The 24,185-nt window shown below is 39.6% G+C and overlaps 1 protein-coding gene across 2 annotated transcripts; it reads left to right on the top strand.

Moving 5' to 3' along the window:
- Nucleotides 1-339: 339 nt before the first annotated feature.
- LOC127434166 (hepatocyte nuclear factor 4-gamma-like) lies at nt 340-23,778 on the top strand. Of its 2 annotated transcripts, none has more exons than XM_051686707.1 (10): nt 340-657; nt 5,528-5,696; nt 6,416-6,510; nt 7,214-7,320; nt 7,867-8,022; nt 8,701-8,788; nt 8,892-9,044; nt 9,140-9,376; nt 20,629-20,742; nt 21,309-23,778. In XM_051686707.1, exons 1-10 carry the CDS (start codon nt 630-632, stop codon nt 21,440-21,442), a joined length of 1,281 nt encoding a protein of 426 aa, XP_051542667.1. In that variant the 5' UTR covers nt 340-629; the 3' UTR covers nt 21,443-23,778. The 2 variants fall into 2 exon arrangements, with proteins under 2 accessions (XP_051542667.1, XP_051542666.1); XM_051686706.1 differs by having other exon boundaries at nt 7,864-8,022.
- Nucleotides 23,779-24,185: the final 407 nt, after the last annotated feature.

Below are 24,185 nucleotides of genomic sequence, written 5' to 3'. Positions count from 1 at the left end.
AGAGAGTGTGTGTGTGTGTGTGTGTGTGTGTGTGTGTGTGTGTGTGTGGGGGGGGGGGCTTAAAAGAAAGCATAAATAGAGATTTGGCGCCCTCTCTCGGCAATATGAAGAACGATCAGAGACCGAAGGGTAAAGATATATTTCAGAAATACTATGATTTGGCCCATCAGGCGGTCAGTCGTTGTTTATATGCAGTTTTACTTTAGTGAAAACACAAAACATCTGTTACATAGCCTATATATGATTATGTATTTTAGAGTTAATCCTTCATAGCCTATTTATAAACATAAATGTTATTTTTTCTTTTATTTATTTGAAGGCTTAGTTTTCTCGCGTGCTTGTTTTTAAGCTTCTATACTGCGTGAATCCACCCACAGGCAACACGATTCATTTCTTCTGTTTTATTGGGGCTAGTTACTGTTTAACCTCTCCACCCAACTTTAAGTTTGTTTAGTAAATCGATCTAATGAGGCTCCCCCAACACTACTAAATGTAGCCTATTAACCAATGTCAGGCTTATGACATGTTAAACTCTTTATGTACTCGTGTGTAATACTCTCTGTAATATCCCGAACTGTTATTTTAGCGTCATATTTTTGACACATGTTCGTTTGGGTTTTACTGGATCAATGCAAATCATTGCTGGACGGCGAGAAGGTAAGACTAGAATAGTTTTTATTTGCGGGCTGATAGAATTAACGGAACAGTCACTGAAAATACACATTTAGCCTACCAAACCATCTTTTTAATGTCTGCCTTTAACCTGGTTAGGTGGTTTTAACCCCGTTACAACTGCGCATGTTGATGGATTTGAAATTTGAAGTGCTCCATTTAAACAGCGAGCATTGTGACGTCAACATTCCATAAATTAGGTTATCTGTTATTCGCGCATTTTTATAGATGAATTAAAGGCTAATTTACCCCAGTTAAATAATTAAAAAGGTGTTTCTTACATAACTTTTGTGAAAGTTAAGGCTATTTGTGAAAGCGAAAGCTTTGTATTGTTTTCTAAAATGTTAATTTAGGAGCACAAACAGTGTTTGTATTCAATTATTATTTACAAAATGCATCTAAGAAATTTGTCAGTATTTTGATCAAAATTTTGTCTGGTTGGTTGAGAGTTAGGTTTAATAAATTCTATATTTCGTAGTCAATGTTGTTCCAGAAGATATTTAAAAATGTGCTGTTTTGTGCCCATGTCATAATTCCAACATTGTTACGTTCTCACAATTACATTTCCCGCCTCTTTATTATTAATCATATTTATATTTCACATTCAGTGTAAAAAATGCCTCATTACTGTACCATCTTCATTTGAATTTTGGTCAAGTTTGTTATAGTCATTAAATATTAACAGTTGGTTTTAAATACATTTCAGATAAATGGCACTTTTGTATAATTACGAATACATTACCTTATACTGAAAGTCTCTCCCAACCCGGTGTTTTATTTTATTTGTCAAGCAATTGTTGTTTGACCTTGAATTTATTTGACTGAAATTGTATTAAGTAACATAGAGCGTATGTTTTAAAAGGATTTAAAGTAGCCTACATCTGTCTTTGGAGCTGTTAGGAATTGCATGAATTGCAATAATACAATGTTTGAAAATAGATAGCATGAATTAGATGGCCTTACCTTTCAAAACTGTGATCACGTGAACGTTTTGAGCACTTCCTCATTTAAAACATAGTTTGTTGGAGTAAAATAGAAATGTAAATATCTTAAGATATAATATTTTAGAATATAATGACCCCCCCCCTCTCTCTCTTTGAATTTGTCTGCAGACAAGTTGGAACTGTTGTGTACAAACATTTTTTTTTACCAACTCTATACTGATACACTGGTATACATGTTCTTTAAACACTAAAACAATTCATCAACCACTTACCCATAAACAAGTAAACAAACAAACAACAACATTTATGTAAATTCATTTTAAAACCATGGTACAGTTCAGTCCCCATTCATTTACAACAGTGTGTCATAATCCAAGATTGTTTTTTATTGGGATTTCCCCCCCTTTTTCTCCCAATTTGGAATGCCCAACTTAATGTGCTTTTAAGTTGTCGTGGTTGCTTAGTGATCCACTAGGTCTGAGACCGCCAACCCGCGCATCTGATCACGTGGTTTGTCGAGCGCGTTGCCACAGAGACATAGCGAGTGTGGAGGCTTCACGCCATCCACTCACCGCGGAAACCACGCTCAGCTCACCACCAAAAACGAACCACATTATAGCGACCACGAAGAGTTTACCATGTGAATCTACCCTCCTTAGCAACTGGGCCAATGAGGTTGCTTAGGAGACCTGGCTGGAGTCACTCAGCACGCACTGGGGTTCGATCTAGCGAACTCTAAGTGTGGTAGCCAACGTCTTTTACCACTGAGCTATCCAGGCCCCTCCTCATAATCTGAGATTATTATTACACCTCACTCATATTTTCTGTTAGCTAGTTAGTCTCCAAATGGAAGCTCCAACTGGGTTAACAAACTCTTACCAGTTCTCTTAGATGAAGCGCATTGTGCTGCAGTGTTTTGCATATTATTATGAGACGCTGCATTACTTTTTTTGCCTGAGAGAACAGGGCCTGCTGGTTGGGCAGCCATTCTTGATGCACCAATAAAACCTCCTGTTCCTTTCTGGAACAAATGGGAAATACTGTTATCTCCTTGTCCTTCTGATAAGTATGGGATAAGGGGAAAAGATAAGTTCTTTGCAAGGAGTCTTGATCAAGGCTCCTCCCTTGTCTTAGAAGACGACAAATCAGCATTCCGAAGAGATGGTCAACCTCAGGCTACACTCAGTACTCTTTCCAAGAGACACTGTCCCAGGACGTGTTTAAGTAGACATAGCCAGGCAGGGATGAAATTTTCACTAGCTCCTCTCCCTAAATCCTTACTGGACATGGATATAGCCAATTACTCTGAGGGCCTGGACCCTACCTATATCACACTGGGCTTTGAGAATGCAGAGGTGCTTTATTCTGGGGGTGAGTGCCATGCATGGCAATGTAGACTTTTGTCCAAAAGCTGTGTTAAATGTACTGATAAGTACTTTTAGCATAGCAGGAGTTGCTACTGCTTGGGCTAGAGTGGCTGATGATCATTCTGGTTGAAATCTGAAAGTGTTATTAGTGAATAACTATTATGTTTGCTGTTAATGTCAAACCACCAATTCTTAAACATGTTGGTTTTGTATATGACTCTAGAAAGTAAACATGAGTAGTGTTTCTAAAGGGGACGGACACCATGTCATTGCTTGTTTATAGGGATAGTTCTCCCAAAAATGAAAATTGTGTCATCATATACTCACCCTATATTGTTCTAAACCCGTATGACTTTCTTTTGTCAGCGGAACTCGAAATATATTAAGCAAAATGTTAGGGACTGACAGCCTCAGTCACCATTTACCTTCATTGTATGCAGGTTTGTAATGACATGAGAGTGTGTACATGATGACCGAATGTTCATATTTTGGTGAACTATTCTTTTAATAGGTGTCTGAACTGGATATTTGTTGTTTGAGGATGCTTTCCCTCAGCATGAATCCTTAACCAAAAGGAGATAATTTTTAGCTAACTGTTTTTAAAATGTCTCTTCATTTGGTTTAAAATTCAACAGTGGGGTTTCACAGAAATCCAGAGAAAGGAGTTATGGCTCTGAGGATTAGAGATTCGGGACACCATTGTTTAATAGGCTGTTACAAAAGATGACAAAACTTTAATTTACTGCAGTCCAAGAACAAGAATTCATTCATATCAGAGGAGAGATTATGAGGTGTGGAAGGCTGTTTGTGCTATGATGTTATTATTTTAACAGGTACTTTTTTTTTTTTATCCAAAACAACTTAATGTACACTTACTTACTAACTTGGGAAGCACCCAGCTCAAGGCCACAATGGTGATAGGGGAACTCAGTGACCCTCTAGTTAACGCATTGCCCCTTCAGCAATTAAACCTAGGCCATTTGGGTTTCTGTTCTAGATCTTTAACCACTGTGACCTCTATCTGATGATGCCCAAGATGTGATTTATCCAAGCCTATTCTCCATTAACCTGATGTAGGATTAAAATGCAGAGGCTGCATAGATTTGCCAGTTATCTTTACAGTACAGTACATCCAAACACGGAGATAGAGTAAGGTCATAAAATAACTGGAATGGAAAACTGTTTGAAGACAAAGACACACAGATGGACAGTCAAATGCAAAGACATGTTTGCATGTTTGCTTTCAAATTACACTTAATATACTGTAGGAAAGTGTTTGATTAAATGCAGTTATTGCATTGGTTGTAATTAATGTTCAGCTTAATTCTACACATCTTGGAATCATTCAACATTCCTAATTAAGTCCAAAAAGTGTCAGTTTTGGTGAAATGTATTCATTAACCAATTTTCCATTGTTTTTGTATCGTTTAAGTAATGTAGCAACATGAAAGCATTCTCTCTGAAACTAAATACATTCAAACATGCTCTGCTGACAATTTCTTAGCTTACGAAAACTGACAGGATGAAATTGCCTCTCTGTGACCACACAGGCCCTTTGCAGTTGCATTATGTTTAATTCTGAAATGAGAAGGAATCACTTTGGGAATATGCTGAATCAGAAGAGATTGCTTTCAACCCACATTAACATTTATCCATGAGATGTCAATCTCCATTGCATATCTGTCTTTGCGATAAAACAGAGGCTAATCCTAATTAAGTCTGTCCTACAACAGTGGGAGGCTTCAATCAGCCTCGATGCATTAAAGGCTAAAGTCCCCAGCTGCATTTCTTTTGTTGAAATGTTATGATTTTGGATGCACAAAGGAATGATTGATGGAATGATTTTTCATCCGTGTCTATATGAACAGAAGGGTGCCACTCTCTGTTGCATTAGAAGGTCTTTTAGGATGAGCATCCTTTGTTCCCTTATGCAGAACTCTTCTTCAGTTTCCTCGTTAGCACTTCTGATTGAGAGACTGAGTGAAAGGCCAAGATTTGATAGACGTATTGTGCCGTTGCTTTATGAGATTCACTAGCCTCTTTGTTTGTTAGCATAATTTGAATTAGCATACTTAGCTTAGCGGCTAGAAGCAGACTAACCCTCATGTTCCAAACCTGTATGACTTTCGAATGCAGAATGTTAGCTTCAGTCACCATTCACTGAAGCTAACTTTTAGCCTATCACCTCCTTTTGTGTTTCACGATAGACAGTCTCACAAGTTTGGAAATTAAGGTCAGTAAATAATGACAGAATTTTCATTTTTGTGTGAACTATCCCTTTCACATTCTTAATTGGATGTGCAATGGACATGATTCAGCATCAATTGATTTTAAATGAGCTATAACCTTTTTATAGAAGCCCAGCCCAGAGATTAAAGCCAAAAATTTGATCCATTAAGCCCTACAGTAAATAGACCAAATAGTGAGTAGCAATTCTAACCATCTAGATTTAAATTTGAACCAAAAATACAACCAAAATATTCAGATGGCAATATACATTGTGTGGTGAGCCCAATTCCTGATTGTCTCTGCTGTTTTCCATAGAAAGCATGCCAACAGAGCCCAGCATCAGTCAAGGAGATAACGGTTTGAGCACCAGCTGCGCAATCTGTGGCGACAAAGCCACAGGTAAACATTATGGTGCCTCCAGCTGCGATGGCTGCAAAGGCTTTTTCCGCAGGAGCATCAGAAAGAGTCATGTCTACTCCTGCAGGTACCTTACACTGACCCAACTGAGATGTTCATGGCTTACAACAAATTTTGTGTACTGAATATAATTTTGACAGAGTTACAAACACAGGGTTGACAATCGAGAGACGGTTCTTATTCAGAATCGGGTCCATTTTAAAAAAAATATTGAAACTGAATATTTTCATGACATTCTGTTCTGAAATTTATTTCTTGCACTGCTATTTAGTGAACCTACATCACCACAGCAAATTAGCCCAAAGACAATCAATACATCACAAACAAAACCCAGATTTCTATTATGTTGTCCTCGCTGACTAGACATGACAACAAACACACCGCGTGACCAGTGTATTCAGCTTCATGAGCAAATGACTATTTTTTTTATTTTTATGAATCAGCCAAAAAGACTCACAAATCAGTCTCAAACTCATGAGTAATTGGTTTGAATTGGTCAAACGACTCACTGATTTGGTCAGAGCAGTTTTTGACTTATTCACTGAACTGCAAGAAATGTCAATCTCAGAATGAACCTAGAAAATCATTCATTCCAGGTTTAGGAACTGGAATTGTTACGTGGAATTGAAACCAGAATCATAGAATCCCTTATGATTCCCATTCCAAATTACAAATACTTCACCAAGACTCAGAATCCCTTTTTTATAGCTTTATTGTTGTGTATGTTAACATGGTGTTTACACAGTCTTGCACCTCCAAGACCATGATTTTTGTCCTTTTGGGCAGGTTTAATCGCCAGTGTGTTGTTGACAAAGATAAAAGGAACCAGTGCCGTTTTTGCAGACTTCACAAATGCTTTCGAGCTGGAATGAAGAAAGAAGGTAAACATGCTTTATTTTTTAAAATTTTTTTCCCCCAGTTGCTCCCTTTTCCCACAGTTTTGAGCAGAGAGCTCATGGAATAACAAGGAAGAGAGAACTCAAGAGTGTAAAATGGATGATGCCATAAAACTAACCCTGATTACACAAGGATGTTTAGTTTATTGGATGTATAACCTTGGCTTAGACTTTTATGATGGGAGATCATGTGCTCCCCACCTCACTTTCCGTGCGTACACGTTGTTCAGGACTGTGGTCAGTTAAAGTTTTACCTCTTGCTTAGGCAAGATTTCTTAGCTTAGAAATATAATTAAAGGTAACCAGAGAGGGTGACTAAATTAAGTCATGTTTTATTTTTTCGTAATCTCCAATATGCACATCATTGTTTTCTCTCTTCTCAAGTTGGGTTGGCCAGAATATCTCAAAAACGAGAGTAACACCTGAATGTACACATTAACTTTTTTGTATGGACAGTATACAGTATTTATTCTCATTGCTAGTAGAAACCAATTTATTTTATACATTTAATGGCCTTTGATGACATTACAATAAAATTGCATTCTGCCAATGAAACCCTTCTTGGAAGTGTGTGAGCTTAACTTGAAATTAGCTTGAGAAACACACCCAATATCTGGGCTAATCAGTAATAACTCCTAACTGTTATTAGCTTACTAATCAGTGAATTTGTTTGTGTTGTTTTTCTAAGCGGTGCAGAATGAGAGGGACCGTATCAGCTCTAGGAGGAACATACAAGATTCACATGACCTGCCGCCTATTACTTCCCTTGCTCATGCAGAAGCTCTCTCACAGCAGGTATACTGTTCTATCAATTTAATTGAAACACTTGCACAGATATACCGCATACACACACACACACACAAAGAAAAAGAAAGAATGTTTGTAGAAAAGAGCTGGGGGAGGGTAGAATTAAGTATATCTACAGCAGTAACATTTATTGCTTTTGAGCAATAAATCATTGCTACGATTGTCAATTAAAGTAGAGGTGTATGGTTTTAATGCATTCTGCTGTAGATAAATAGTCTCCATAGGCAAAAATTTACTAGCAACAGAGCTGATTAAAGAAAGAAGGAAGAGAAACAGAGGTTTCATAACAGTAACTCTGATGAAGTTTGCACTTCTCAAAATATGTCTGCTCAATCGTTAATAATAACAATGAGAGAAAACGAGTGTAATTTGCATGAGTGTCAGTTCCACGGGGTATCAGTCAATGTTATCAACATTTTTAATAATCTGCATGAGTACCTGTGTGAATTTACCCAGAGAGAGGCAACAGCCTGTGTGAAAACACTTTTAGAGGACATGGCAAGTTCAGTTCTTTTTTTGTGTGTCTGTCAGCAGATTAACGTTGTCAGCCCAATGGGCCCTGCTGATGTTTCAGAGAAAAAATCAGCCACTATCGGTGATGTCTGTGAGTCTATGAAGCAACAGCTGCTTGTTCTGGTAGAGTGGGCTAAATACATCCCAGCCTTCAGCGAATTGCCACTTGATGACCAGGTAATGGCCGTTGGAAAGCAACACTGGCTGTGCTAATTGGGGAGGCCCTTGGGTTAAATTGCAGGGCCGTTCACTGAAGCTCAATATTTGCTATTCACATGGCTGACTCAGTTTAGCCCTCCATTTAGCATGCTCTTTATATCTCTGTTTTGCACAAAATTTCAGATTTGATTTTAAGCATGCAAAAGCTTCTAATGCTTTTCATACATTGAGTTGCAAGAGTCTGAGTCCACATCAGCAATTCCAACTCTAAACCTGGAAATAAACAGAAAGTTTTAGGATTTTTAAAAATTTGAAACAAAAAACATGACGTAAAATGAATAAATAAATTAATTAATTAAAAATTAAAGGTCACCAATCAAATAAGAAAAATGTTGTCTGTTAACATCCATTGAAGCACACAAGATGCTCCTTGGAACATTCTTAAATCATGAAGGGATAACACAGATCTTCAGGTTTTAAACTTGTGGAGTCCAAGCCAGCTCGTATGCATACAGTCATTAAAGCTAAAGGGGGGCATACCAAATACTAAGATTCACATACATTTTTCATAATTATATAATTGGTAATTGACAAAAATATTTAATTAGCAAAATACAAAATATAATTCTTTTTTACAAGTGGACTGTTTAACTCCACTGTAAATGAATGTAAGTGAAAGCAGACCTTTTTTTCCAGGTTAGTTTATTACGAGTCCATGCTGGGGAGCATCTTCTACTTGGTGTTGCTAAGAGGTCAATGATATACAAAGACATCCTGCTTCTAGGTAACTGCTAATAGAAAATGTCATTTTGAGGTTTTAACGTATACCTAGACAATTATACACATTCTGCAGAATGTTGATTTTTTGTTGCTTATTTCCCATGCAGGTAACGGGTGTGTTATTCAGCGAAACTGCCCTGAGCCGGAAATAGGTCGGGTGGCTAACCGTGTCTTAGATGAACTGGTCTTACCCTTTCAGGACATCCAAATTGATGACAATGAATATGCAGCTCTAAAGGCCATTGTGTTCTTCGACCCTGGTACATGCAAATGAAAGACAACTCTCGTTTGCCATCCAATATTTATCTAAAAACATGAGTATTCATGTTACTATCTCTTTGTTTTTAATGTCTAGATGCCAAAAGCTTAAGAGCTCCCTCTAAGATCAAGGCAATGCGCTATCAGGTTCAAATGAGCCTGGAAGACTACATTAATGACCGGCAGTATGACTCGCGTGGGCGATTTGGAGAGCTTTTGCTACTGCTTCCCACTCTGCAAAGCATCACCTGGCAGATGATTGAGCAGTTGCAGTTTATCAAGCTTTTTGGCCTAGCCAAGATAGATAACCTGCTGCAGGAGATGCTTCTTGGGGGTGAGTATGAGGTGATGTATTTATTTAAGGCTTTTGGAGTCGAAAAATGGCCGTAGGTGAAAGCAGTTCATGCATTCCGAAAAAATTCTGAAACTGATGTGCCCAGTCTGTCTTTTTCTTTGTTTTTGTTTATGTCTTTGTCTTTTTTATATACCGTACTACTGTATATACTGTAGAATTTTTTTATTTTTATTACTAACAATTTTTATTGATTCCATTCAACAAATTAAATAAACATAACAGAAAATGCGGAATCAAATTATATAAAATTAAACCCTCCCCCCCGAACATCCCCCACCCCACAAACACGCACTCCAGTGGTCATAAATATTTAGAAACATAAAAAAAAAACACAGAACACACACACACACACACACACACACACACACACACACACAAAAACATAAAAAGTATACTTTCAAAAAACAATAAACTTGACAAACACATTTAAAACTAGAGATCCCTCTCCACTGCCCCTCCTCGAGAGCCTTCCAAAAAGGCCAAATATCTGCCCCATTTCCTATCAAATAACCCCAGATTGCCCAGCCTTCTATAAGACATCTCAAATGCCAGGGCAAAATGAGGGTGCTCCAGCCGACTTCCATCCCCTGAGATTAACCCGTCTGCCGATCATAACACTGGCCAGGACCCAATTCTTTATGTACTTATCCCCTATATTAATGACTGCCCCATCGTTTAAAATACAGAGTCTGGGGCAAAATGAAATTTGAGTGCCCAATCACACATAAAACTCTGAACCTTAAAACAAAATTCTTGGATCTTAACACACCACCAAAAAACATGGATTGTGTCCCCATCTTCTGATTGGCATCACCAGCAGGTGAGTGTGTCTTTAAGACCAAGCCTATACAATCTGGAGGGGGTCCAATAGAATCAATGTAAAATCTTAAATGGCATAAGGCGTCCCTTTGCATCTCTAGATGTAGACTTGACGTTTTTTAGAATCCTAGCCCACACTCCCTCCTCCAATACCAAGTTTAAATCTTTCTCCCATAATCTTTTGAGAGAAGCCGAAGCTCCGTCCCCCAGACTCTGAATTAGCAGGGAGTAATACATTGATGCCTCATGACCTTTTCCAAAAGCAGGAATCACCACTCGCAGAGTATCTGCCACTTTAGGGGGGTGTATGCTACTCCCCAAAATAGAACAGAGCAGGTGGCGCAGCTGTAAATACCTAAAGAACTGAGACCTGGGAATCCCAAAATGTTGAACCATATTTTCAATGGATCTCAACACTCCACTCTCATATAGGTCACCGAGCGTATTAACCTCCCTCATTAGTCCACTCTGTCCAGCAGAAAGGGGACTTATTCATACATAATTATGGGTTCAGCCATATGCTCGAGGCTACATTTAAATAAATGTCCGAATTAAACACTCTGGACACTTGTCCGACCGAGTGCAAATGCGAGATAATGGGGTATAACTTAACTTCTCCAGTTAGTTAAGGCTTTGTAATGGCGAAATAGGGGTAATAACTTCCTGTTCAATACAAAACCAGGGAGGGGCTCTCTTAGGTGGGAGTGACCAATGAGCCAAATGTCTGAGACCGAATGCATAATAATAAAACAAAATCTTGGGTAGACCTAGCCCACCTTTGTCAATCGGCCTATGTAACTTATTGAAATGTAATCTGGGACGTTTACCATTCCAAATGAAGGACTTCGCTATGCTATCAAATTGCTTGAAATAAGAGAGGGGGACATCTATAGGGAGAGATTGTAGCAGGTAGTTGAATTTTGGAATATAATTCATTTTAATAACATTAACCTTCCCAGTCATAGATAAATGTAATGAAGCCCACCTGTCCACATCGCTCGAAATCCTTTTTATTAAAGGCTCAAAATTAACTAGCTAAATCACACTAATTTGTTGGGAATAAAATACCCAAATACTTAATGCCCTGTTTGGGCCACTGGAAGGCACCTGGCTGAAAAGCCGTTACTGGGCAGTACGCTGTCAGAGACAAAGCTTCGGATATAGACCAATTCACTCTGTATCCTGAGAATTTAGAAAAGGAATTAATAATTCTGTGGAGGCAAGACATAGATCTAGTAGGGTCAGAGACAAATAATAAAAATCATCTGCGTAAAGCAAATGCTTATGCGCCAGACCTTCCGCCACCACCCCTGGAAAATCCTCCTCCTTTCTTATCGTGGCTGCTAATGGTTCCATGGCAAGACAGAACAATAAAGGAGAAAGATGGCAACCCTGCCGGCTGCCCCTATCCAGAGTAAAATAATCTGAAATTAATCCATTCGTTTGAACCACCGCTACCGGGTGTCTATAAAGTAACTTAATCCACCCAATAAAAGTATTCCTGAACCCGTACATTTCCAAAATCTTAAAAAGATAATCCCATTCTACCACATCAAACGCCTTTTCGGCGTCAAGTGAAATGGCAGCGACCTGAGTCTGATCATTTGCCACTGCCCACATGACATTAATGAAATGCCTAATGTTATCAGAAGAGTTATGGCCCTGAATAAATCCCACCTGATCTATATGTATAAGAGATGTCATAACTTTACTTAATCGGTTAGCCAAAATTTTTGACAATATTTTAATGTCTAGCTGGATCAGGGAAATTTGACGCTGTCTCTTACACTCGCTTGGATCTTTGTCCTTTTTAAGAATCAGACTGATCCGAGCTTGCGTTATGGTTGGCGGAAGCTTTCCATTCTTTCTTTTTTATTTATTTATTTATTGTTTATTTAATTTATTTATTATTTTTATTTTTTCTCCCTTTTTCTCCCAGGAAATGCCCAATTCCCAATGCGCTCTAAGTCCTCGTAGTGGTGGCGGAGGAAAAATCTCAGTTGCCTCCAAGTCTGAGACCATCATTCCGCGCATATTATCACGTGGCTTGTTGAGCGCGTTACCACGGAGACATAGCACGTGTGGAGGCTTTATGCTATTCTCCACGGCATCCACGCACAACTCACCATGCGCCAAACCGAGAGCGAACCACATTATAGCGACCACAAGGAGGTTACCCCATGTGACTATACTCTCCCTAGCAACCGGGCCAATTTGGTTGCTTAGGAGACCTGGCTGGAGTCACTCAGCATGCCCTGGATTTGAACTTACAACTCCAGGGGTGGTAGTCAGTGTCTTCACTCACTGAGCTTCCCAAGCCCCGGAAAATTTCCATTCTTTAATGATTCCATATAAACTTCTAGTTTTTAAGATCTTAAAAACTCAGCGGCAAAGCCGTCTGGCCCTGGAGCAAGGCCTGTAGGCAAGGCCTTAATTATCTCGCTGAGCTCCTCAAAGGTTATCTCAGAATCAAGATAATTTGTTTGCTCAGTCGTCAGTTTAGGAAGTTCTAATGGTTCCACAAAGTTTCTAATATCCTCATCAGTAGACGAAGATGTGGAACTATAGAGATCAAGATAGAATTCTTTAAAACCATTATTAATATCAATGGCTGAGGTAAATATTTCACCACCAGCAGATTTCACTGAAGGAATGGTAGAAAAAGACTCTCTCTGTTTTACATATCCAGCCAGAAGTTTTCCTGCCTTGTCCCCTGACTCAAAGTATGCCCTGAATAGCCAAAACTCCACCTTCCGTGACAAAATAGTATTATATCTTTATTTCAATCGGGTCAATTCTCTGAGGCCATTAGACGACTTTCGGTGCTTCAGCTCTGCCTCGGCACTTTTAATATTCCCTTCCAATTCCACGAGTTCTTGTGCTTTGGATTTTTTGGTGAATGTGGCATACTGTATGATCCGACCCCTAAGAACCGCCTTAAGTGCCTCCCAAGCCACGCCCACAGAGGATACTGAGGACCAGTTGGCCTCGATATAGACATTGATATCAGCCTTTAACATTTGTTGGAATTCAGGATTTTGCAAAAGGGATGCATTAAAGAGCCAACTATATGATTTCCTTTTCTCCATATTTGGCAACACCTCTAAACACACCAGGACGTGATCTGAGACTAAAAATGTTCCAATTGAGCAATCAGCAACTGATGAAATGAGGGACTTAGATATATATATGTATATATATATATATATATATATATATATATATATATATATATATATATATATATATATATATATATATAATCTATTCTAGAGTAAATCTTATGGACTGATGAAAAAAATGTATAGTCCCTCCCAGATGGGTTCAAAAGTCTCTAAATACACTATATTGCCAAAAGTATTTGCTCACCCATCCAAATAATTGAATTCAGGTGTTCCAATCACTTCCATGGCCACAGGTGTATAAAATGAAGCACCTAGGCATGCAGACTGCTTCTACAAGCAATTGTGAAAGAATGTGCCGCTCTCAGGAGCTCAGTGAATTCCAGCGTGGTACTGTGATAGGATGCCACCTGTGCAACAAGTCCAGTCGTGAAATTTCCTAGCTACTAAATATTCCACAGTCAACTGTCAGTGGTATTATAACAAAGTAGAAGCGATTGGGAATGACAGCAACTCAGCCACGAAGTGGTAGGCCACATAAAATGACAGAGCAGGGTCAGCAGATGCTGAGGCGCATAGTGCGCAGAGGTCACCAACTTTCTCCAGAGTCAATCGCTACAGACCTCCAAAGTTCATGTGGCCTTCAGATTAGCTCCAGAACAGTGCGAAGAGAGCTTCATGGAATGGGTTTCCATGGCCGAGCAGCTGCATCCAAGCCATACATCACCAAGTGCAATGCAAAGCATCGGATGCAGTGGTGTAAAGCACGCCGCCACTGGACTCTAGAGCAGTGGAGACGCGTTCTCTGGAGTGACAAATCACGCTTCTCCATCTGGCAATCTGATGGACGAGTCTGGGTTTGGCGGTTGCCAGGAGAACGGTACTTGTCTGACTGCATTGTGCCAACTGTGAAGTTTGGTGGAGGGGGATTATGGTGTGGGGTTGTTTTTCAGGAGCTGGGCTTGGCCCCTTAGTTCCAGTGAAAGGAACTCTGAATGCTTCAGCATACCAAGAGATTTTGGACAATTCCATGCTCCCAACTTTGTGGGAACAGTTTGGGGATGGCCCCTTTCTGTTCCAACATGACTGCGCACCAGTGCACAAAGCAAGGTCCATAAAGACATGGATGAGCGAGTTTGGTGTGGAAGAACTTGACTGGCCTGCACAGAGTCCTGACCTCAACCCGACAGAGCACCTTTGGGATGAATTAGAGCAAAGACTGCGAGCCAGGCCTTCTCGTCCAACATCAGTGTCTGACCTCACAAATGTGCTTCTGGAAGAATGGTCAAAAATTCCCATAAACACACTCCTAAACCTTGTGGAAAGCCTTCCCAGAAGAGTTGAAGCTGTTATAGCTGCAAAGGGTGGGCCGATGTCATATTAAACCCTATGGATTAAGAATGGGATGTCACTTAAGTTCATATGCGTCTAAAGGCGAATACTTTTGGCAATATAGTGTATCTGTAAGACCAAGATTTTTACACATACTGTGAAGCGTCAATGTTGCTCTAGACGGCTTGCACACTTTTGCTTCACTATGGTCAAGGACTGAGTCCATCAAAAGATTAAAGTATCCTCCCAATATTATATCATGAGGGGTGCCAGCGGCTTGCAACATCCCTTCAAGATGTATAAAAAAGCCCTGATCATCAACGTTAGGTGCATACATATTAGCCAAAATAAGACTTTGTCCTTGAATTTCAGATAAAACAATAATGACTCTTCCTAATTTATCTTTAATCTGTTTGAGACATTTTAATTTTAGATGTTTACTTATCAGTGTAATGACTCCCCTGCTCTTACTTGAGCTAGCACTAAAGAAAACATGTCCACCCCATATCTTCCCAAATTTTTCAGCTTCCTGCAGGGAAAGATGCATTTCTTGAAGAAACACTATATCATATTTCTTACGCTTAAGAAGAGAAGTAACCTTCCTTCTTTTTATGGGGTGCCACAACCCATTCACATTCCACATGGAGAGAGACAATCCACTCAAAAATAGACTGTGTGTCAAAAACAAGATTATAAAGACCACGTTCCAACATTAGTGCATCCATCAAAACCCATCCCATCAGCATTTGACACAGGTGTATGCAAACAAACCAAAACTCTTTGAAATATAACAAAGTTTATTTATGCAGTAATATCAATTAATAATCAATACAATGCAGTCAATAAACTTCCGACTTACAACTACAAACTAAAACAGTGATATGATTAGATTTGGTAACCAGAATAATCCTATAACACATGAGGAAGGTGTGTGTGTGTGTGTGTGTAAGGAGGGACGCGCACAAAATGGCGGACGTGACTCTCGTGGAGAGTATGTCAAGCGAGTTTTCCGGCCAGAGAATATGGCCACGAACGTGGGCAGAGAGAAACCGGTCAATGGCGTCTGCCAGTTTACCGTGTGTATCTGCTTGTACGATAGCTTAGGGACAAAGCTGAGCTTTATCACGTAGCTATCTACTAGCCAAAAATATGTGCGAGAATGTTTGTGAGGGGTCGCGTGTGTGTGTGTGTGTGTGGTTAGTACAAGAAAGAGAGAGAATAAAGTGATGGCCCCAAAGCCGGTTTCGCGTTCGCGGGAGAGAAAGCAGCTGTTAGTTTATCACTCAGAGACGCGGTGGACGGCTCGTAAACTAATGGATAAACTCAGTGTGCCGGTCTCACCCGCGATGGCGGAAATGCACAACAGTCCAATGTGGTTGGACTACAACACAGCAGATCTCATTCGTGATAATAGTATATTACAGTAATACCTTGAGTATTAGCCGCAATGAGCGGACTCGGTGGTCCGTAAACTGTACAAGCAATAACCTTGATACACAAGCATAACACACTATAATATTCTATCTCTAGAAGATGTAAACCTCTTACTTGAATCGCATGAGGATGCAGACGAATGTGTGTTCATCCATCCTTTAACTCCGACTCGGGTCCTCAAGGCTCGGGTGATGATGGGAGGCCGTTTCCTCGCTCTGTCGGTGGGCGGTATGGCTGCTGATTCTCGGCGGGCTGGCGGAGAAATCAGCAACGTCGACTTGATTGAAGATGGAAGGGAAATCATTTATCTCTTCACTTCTGCAGGCAAATGGATGAAGATCCGGATTGCTCGGCGGTCTCCTTCAGATCCGTTAGAGTGTTTGGTGGAACACAGAGTAATCTCAACTCATCCAGTGAGATGGAGATTGTATGGCCACAGTTTCAATTCGGACGTTACTTCCTTGTGCCACGAGGCTACACCTGAGAGCAGCGATGAGCTGCGTCTACACATGGCAAGCAAAGTTGCTGGAAGCAAATCCCGGAAGTATCTCAAATATTTCTACTCCAGATGACGTCATGGTTGAGGGTCGTTCTGTTGTGTGCCTCATCCAATAGGAGTTGAGAGTTCGATCCTTTAGTGAGCAAGGCTTCATGGGATTTGTAGTCTGTTTTGGACTCCCTTTGTTTGATTTTGGGGTGGTTTTTATCAGTAAGATTTATGACGGAGTGTGTGGTTAGGCCTGCCTTTGTCTTCTATCTGAATACATGAGGCCCAACAACGGCGCCAACTGGCGTCCATCCCTCCAAACTCAAACAGTCCATGTACACCTACGAGATCCCCCATGACAACTTTGCTGTCGGATTACTGAAGTCCGGTGTTTCTATAAAAATTTTGTGAGACAGAATTACACTGCAAAAGTGTAATAATCTATCAAACAAACTCCAGCCAATAGGCGGAATAAACACAAAGAGAATGTAGATTCATCCACAAAACTGTCCCAAAGTTGTGTTACTCCACAAAACAAACTCCAGCTGCTAGGCTGAACCAGCAAAAAAAAAAGCACTCAGTTTCCTTGAACAGTCAAGTGAGCCGGTCCACTCGGCTGCAACATGAGTGCAACAAGTGACCTAATCACTCCAGTGTCTTGCAAGAAATACTCCACAAAACAAACTCCAACCAATAGGAGGAATAAGTACAAAGAGCACGCAGATTCATCCACAAAACTGTCCCGAAGGTGTGTTACTCCACAAAACAAACTCCAGCCGCTAGGTGGAACCAGCACAAAAAAAAAGCGCTCAGTTTCCTCGAACAGTCAAGTGAATGTTCAGTGAGCCAGTCCACTTGGATGCAATGTGAGTACCACAAGATGATTTACTCACTCCATTGACTTTATGAAGAACATTGCTCGCTGTGGGCATATGAATGTTTTACGGCCATCCTTAGCATCTATTCTTAATTTGGCCAGGAATATCAGTGCAAAAGCGACCTTCTGTTGATGTAAAAATTTCTTGCATTCCTTGAGTGGATCACGTTTCTCTCATTGAATTCACAAAGTGGGAACAAGAAAATGCTGTGGTTTTTCAGACAAAACCTTCCTTTACTCCTTGCCTCACGTAAAACAAGATCTTTATTGGATGATCTCAGAACTTTGGCCAGAATTGATCGCGGACTGTCTCCCTCCGCGGCTCGCTGAGAAGAAACCCTGTGAGCTCGCTCGATTTCCAGTTTATGGCCTGCTATGTCGAGCAGATTTGGAAGGAGCCCATCCAGGAATTTCACCATATCCTGACCCTCTCCAGCCTCAGGAATTCTGACAATACAGATGTTATTCTGCTGGCTATGGTTCTCCATGTCCTCCAACTTCTCCCAGACACACTCCAAATCCACCTGGGTCACTATCAGATAAGCAGATTATAATTATAATTTATAATTTTCTTTATTTATCACACATTATACATATACAGTGAAATTCTTCTTTTTCACATATCCCAGCTAGGCTGGGGTCAGAGTGCAGGGTCAGCCATGATATGGCACCCCTGGAGCAGATAGGGTCAAGGGCCTTGCTCAAGGGCCCAACAGTGGCATCTTGGCAGTGCTGGGGCTTGAACCCCCAACCTTCTGATCAGTAACGCAGAGCCTTAACCGCTGAGCCACCACTGCCCCCCTCCGGGTTCCCCCTCCGATGACTCCATATAATCGATCCGTTTCTCGACATCCCCCACTCTTGTAACCACATCAGTGAACTTCGCCTTCATGGCAGTAATCGATCGAAATATCACAGCAAGATCCTCCAAGTCAGCAACGACCTTCGTCAGCATTGCCGACATGTTCAGCATCTCTCGCCGCATTTCCCGCATTTCTCCGTCTAAATCGACTCCCAGGCTCAGGGCGTCAACTTGAGCACGTAAGTGTCTTTTAATGTCTCCAGAGCCTGAGGATTTTGAATTATTTGACATATTGTCCTCCTAGAACAGTTATGGAACAGAGTGTATCGAATCTCACTGGTTTATGTCATTAAAAGTGTTAAAACTAGCAAAGTGCGCTGAGCTCGCCATTCACACGTCCGATCCTCGCATGGTGTCACGTAACTCTCCTATACTGTAGAATGTTAAAGGAAGATTCTGGGTTCAATATGAATGAGCTCAATCAACAGCATTTGGGGCATTAAATTGATTGCCACAAAAATAAATTTTGACTCCCTCCTACATAAACAAATATCTGGGTTACAGTGAGGCATGTTCAATAGAAGCGAATGGGACCAATCTTTAAACGTTAAACTACTCACTGTTTCAAAGGTAGGCCTATAGCCACAAGACATTAACAATAGGGTACAACGGGGCTAAAAGCTCTGCGGGGTAAAAGGCTCCACTGATTTTATATTCCCAATTTTATAATTTTATAATTATAATTTTATTATACAAAACACTAAATAACAACAAAAACTACTGTAGTACTTTCCTAAACACCTGTTTGTCACTATACACTGCAAAATATTCATGATCCATGAGATATTTATGTGTGGTGTCTAAAGTTTGATTTTGAGACAATTTGAGAGAGATATATATATATATATATTTATTTATTTATTTTTTTAAATGTTGCAAATGTATGTAGCAATGTAATGAAAATCCCTGAAATTAACAAATTTCTTTTGAGACAAATTAATTACTTATCATTTTCAGTTTTGTTTTTTCAATTTTTGTCCAATGAGTGAAAGGATAGTATTTGGAGTAAAAAGCCCCCCTGTTGCAGGGGCTAAAAGTGGGCTCACATTGACTGATCTGATCACAATGGAGATTAGTTTGTTTATAGAATACTTTAGATGTTATAAAATGCCAAATGTGTTTGAAATGAACAGGAAATGGTTGACTTTTTCTGAAGTAGTTATTTTGAGTAAGCATCTTGCTGTCTCAAAATTATTTGCATTAGTTGACAAATTGTGCCCTATAACCATTGTCCCGGTATCACAATATCACTTTAAACCCCCAAGGCTCCCTCACCACCATTTTTATAAACTGAATTTTAATCGAAACAACCTTCCATTATTATTTCTTTTCACACAAATTATGTTGCTCCATCAATATTAGACCTTCATACATTTTTTGACCAGAAAAAAAGCTAAATTTCCTTAAGGAGTGCCTTTAGCTCCGTTGTACCCTATATGTGTTAACATGATTTTAGTGTAATAAAATTGCTTACAAACCTTTTCTGTGTAAAAGTTATATTAAATTTTACAACTTCGTTGCCATGATGATGTAACGTTGGTGACAAATTACTCTTAAGTTTATCCGCCTAAAACAGCAGTCTGCCACAAAAACTGTTATTTAAATTACTTTAACCTCAATTTTTGAAAAGGAGGGACAAGTCTAAATAATTTTTTGTGGTAATCAACATTATGCCACAAAATGCTATCGATTGAGCTTAACTTGAAATGAAACCGGAATATTCCTTCAAATCATATGGGAAAATTATGCATGCTCTGCATAAGTATACCCTATTAAGACATTAATTCAGGAGAGGCATCATCTGAATAGGGTAGGCTAGACATTGGTGTATACTAAGGCAAGCATCACTGTTATTATTGCTGAAACGTACAGACGAAGTATTCTTCAGTTTTCTGCATGCCGCTACATCTCGAAGAGCCTTTAGGGTTAGGGTTTTAAACAAACCCCTAACCCTAAAATTATCAAACTTATGCACATAAGGTATCCTGCACATTTTGTGCTATAGACAAGGGATGATGGTGTGCTGGTGACCCTACCAAGCTTTTGAATTAGCTTAATCAGCTTCTTAATAAAGACTATGCTGGTCAACCAGCTTCACCAGCTAGGTTTTGCTGGTAAAAGCATGGCTATGCTGGCCTACGCTGGTATGCTGGGCAAGCACCACTCAGTTTTTTTTCCCACAAATGTGAAAATTACGTTTCAAATCGATACCATGGGAGTGTAGGGGACATCTTGGAAGTAAAAAATAAATAAAAATTTTAGTTAGTATATTAATTCACTTGTTTGTCTATTGTACAGGTCTAACCACAGAGCAGCCTCACCTACATCACAATGGTCACCCTCAGGTTCCAATAACTGGGCAGACCATAGTCATTAGCTCTATACCAGTGCCTGGACACTCACAGCAGATTGGTAAGACACAGACCATTAAATTTATCTATTCATAATACATTCCCTTTCAGCTGTCAATAACAGGGCCCAGTTTACAAAAAACACCCATAGGGATAATTCGCCCATTCATAATTCTGTCATCATTTACTCACCATTATGTTGTTCCAAACCAGTATGACTTACTTGCGTGGATCATAAAAGGAGAAGTTAGGCAGAATGTTGACCTCAGTCACCATTCACTTTTATTGTATGGAAAAAGATACAATGAAAAGGAATGGTGACTGAGACCAACATTCTGCCTAACATCTCCTTTTGTGTTCCATTTAAGAAAGAAAGTTCTTCAGGTGAGTAAATCATGACAGAATTTTAATTTTTGGTTTAACAGTCCTATTAAGTTGGGGGTTTGTTGAAACTGGCTGCATACATCTTACATTGGATCTTACAGAGATACTACTTAGTTTGGTTTTATATTGATCAACCTGCTATTTTAATAATTTGCTCATCATTACATACCAAGCTGCTTTAACTTATTATTTTATACTGAATATGTGCATGTTATATCTCAAGTTTTTCCCCTATTGCTGCAGATTCTCCAGAGACCCCCATTCCATCTCCTAATCCAGTACAGAACCAAGAGGTCTACAAGCCCTCCAGCAGCCCAACTCTCCTGCTACCACCACAGCCCATGCCAAACAGACCCTCTCCTGAGCCAACCCTATGAGCCTCCACCAATCTTTGTCTCTCTAGAGCAGGGTCACTGCAGCCCTTTGTGTTTGTATGTGTAAACTGTGTGAGGTATACCCATCTCATCGCTAGTGCAACGTATTTATTTGCGTGAAAGGACATTTTTTTAGATCTTCTTCGGTTCACTGAGACAAATTTCAACTTAATTTTCAAAGTGGACTACCACCAATTGAAAAATAATTTTATTTCACTCAGCATCTGGAATGTTATGTTTGTCATTGTGGTAAACCTTGAGGTTTCTCTTTTTATCATCCTACGACTGGTAACCTAAATGCCCCTGCACACTTCATACCAAATTGAAGAATGAACAGTGTGACGCCATATAGAACAAAATCTGGCCAAAATTAAGATGTTTTGAGTTCATTTCGGTGGTTCGTAATAGCTCGCTAGGGAATCTTTCAGGAAAACTTTGTACCGGCTGCTAATCACCTTACTGCCTTTGGTCCATGTCATTGGTGTGACCTGGAGCTCCACCTACTTTGAGGCCGTCAGCTAATTCCCGTTAAATTTTTCAGTCAGTTACGATCAGTCAACATGATCACATGCAGAGTTAGCGAGCTGGTGCAAACTTACCTACATCTGTAAGGGGGCTTTCACACTGGTTTGCTGCAGTCCGATTCCGAGTGCAGTTGTTCCCGGTGTCCCCCGCAGCGTTGGTCTGGTTTCACACTCACTTGATTCTATCGAACCCCAGTCCATTTGCGTTCATCATAGGTCATCACAAACATGCATAGTGAACACAATGCGACTCATCATACTTTTTGTTTTTTTGTTATTTTGGGGCCATTATGCACAGCAGAGTGAACAACAACTGCATATATGTGCGCTTCATGGCGTAACTCATCAGATGTCCAGGGGAAGGCGGCTTGCTGCTGCTCGCATACGGCATTTTTTGAGGAGACAGCTGATTGCAAGGAATTCATTTGCATCTTTGTTTACACTGCACGCTTACTCACGCTCATGTCCTAGGTGAAGTTATCTCCACTGTCATCTCCTATTATACCCTATATTTATAACCTATAATAGTATTTACATATAGTATTTATAAGGTGTATAGATTGATAGACAGACAGACAGATAGATAGACAGACAGTATTTATAGTGTTGATTGTACTTGTATGTCATTGTGGTATCATTACTTTTTTGGGACTTTCAGGAATGTGTGGATCCTCGTGTGTTGTCGAAACTAATGATGTCGTCATCGGCTAAAACGCATGCACAGGTTACTTTACTTCCTGAATGAGTGTGCACCCGAATCCGAGTTGCTTTCACATTCATGCGAATCGCGCTACAGTTCCATTGCAACCGAACTCAGACCACCTCCTACAGGTAGTCTCGGGTTCGGTACCACGGTGCACTCCCCGGTCCACATGACAGATTTCACATTACCAGTTTTTCATGTGAACCGTGCTCTGTTTCGAACTAAACTGCCAGTGTGAAAGCACCCTTAGATTGTTCTTGTAGAGACATTTTCCATGAACATGTCATGAGATTTTATTTTTGTTTAATTAGTCTACAAAAGGAATCAAATCTCCTCAAAATGCCCATTCACTCTGTTGTTTGATATGCTGCTTCTTACATGTGCCATCTGCAGCCGAAATCCATTCACACATCTGTCCAAAATAAGACATGCTGATCAATATTCTTTTGTCTGTATTCTACCCATTAACTCTCTTTTATACACCCATCTTTGCAGTAGTATCAGTGTCTTCATAAATTACAATAACAGAGTCTAATTGGCTCACATTATGACCACAAATAGCATGTTAGCACATTAGCGTCATGAATGCAAAAGGTAAACAATACAAATTACACATTTTCTATTGCAAATATATTACTTATAATCATCATCAAGTTATTAAAACAGCTTCTTTTAAGGATTTTGTGTGAATTCTAGTCATAGAATGAGGCATGAAGTCATTGATAACTAGTCATATTAGTTGATGTTTACATGTACTGTAGTCTTTAGCATCCTTATATTTAAATGTGCCTCTAAACGCCTCCCTCAGCGGTGTAGCCAGAGTTAGAATGTTCGCAAACAGTATGTTGTTGCTTAGCTGTTTCAAACTTCTTTTTGGCTCTGAGCAAAGAATGAAGAAGCAATTCCCCGTGAGTGTGCCGGGGCATTAATAGGTGTAGACAATTTTAGTTTATAAATAACAAAGTTAAACTTTTTGTAATAAAAAGTCAAGATTTATTTTATTAACAAAATCATGTTATACTATGCAATTCTAAAGGGATGCTAAATAATTTTTGCTTGAAAATATGCACTTAAACACAACAAATAAATAATGTGGAGTTGTTGTTTTTGTATTTATGCATTAATTTGCTTTGAGTATTCCATTACATAATTTTATATACTGCAAGATAAATTTAACTGAATGACATGCTGTAAAGAGTTCAAATGGATGAATGACTGTTTCGCATCAACTGTTTTGTTCATTAGAATATTGCCATATTCTTTACCCAAGCAACAAAAATAGTGCCGTGGTGTGGTGGCTAAAGCTCAGGGCCAGAAAGTTCTGGATTGAGCCATGCAAGAAGCAAGCCATGAGATGTCCCCATTGTACCCTTGAGCAAAGCACTTAACCCCTGCCGTGCCGTCCCTACAATAATAGTGCTTTATTATTTATTTAATATATATTTATTTTTGGATAAAGCATCCACTAAATGGCCTTTTGCTTACCGTCTAAAATATGATTAATTCTTTATTAATAATT

Source organism: Myxocyprinus asiaticus, chromosome 44, assembly GCF_019703515.2.
Source record: "Myxocyprinus asiaticus isolate MX2 ecotype Aquarium Trade chromosome 44, UBuf_Myxa_2, whole genome shotgun sequence".
Classification (NCBI taxonomy): Eukaryota; Metazoa; Chordata; class Actinopteri; order Cypriniformes; family Catostomidae; genus Myxocyprinus; species Myxocyprinus asiaticus.
The sequence above is the reverse complement of the archived record's forward strand: the minus strand, read 5'-3'. Positions and strand labels throughout refer to the sequence as shown.

What these genes read in the sequence shown, in the direction of transcription:
- LOC127434166 (XM_051686706.1), top strand. Translation starts at nt 630, where the DNA reads ATGCAAATCATTGCTGGACGGCGAGAAG. An exon ending in AATTGCCACTTGATGACCAG is followed by an intron (nt 8,023 to 8,700) that starts GTAATGGCCGTT and finishes CTTTTTTTCCAG; the next exon opens with GTTAGTTTATTACGAGTCCA. An exon ending in GCAGGAGATGCTTCTTGGGG is followed by an intron (nt 9,377 to 20,628) that starts GTGAGTATGAGG and finishes TCTATTGTACAG; the next exon opens with GTCTAACCACAGAGCAGCCT.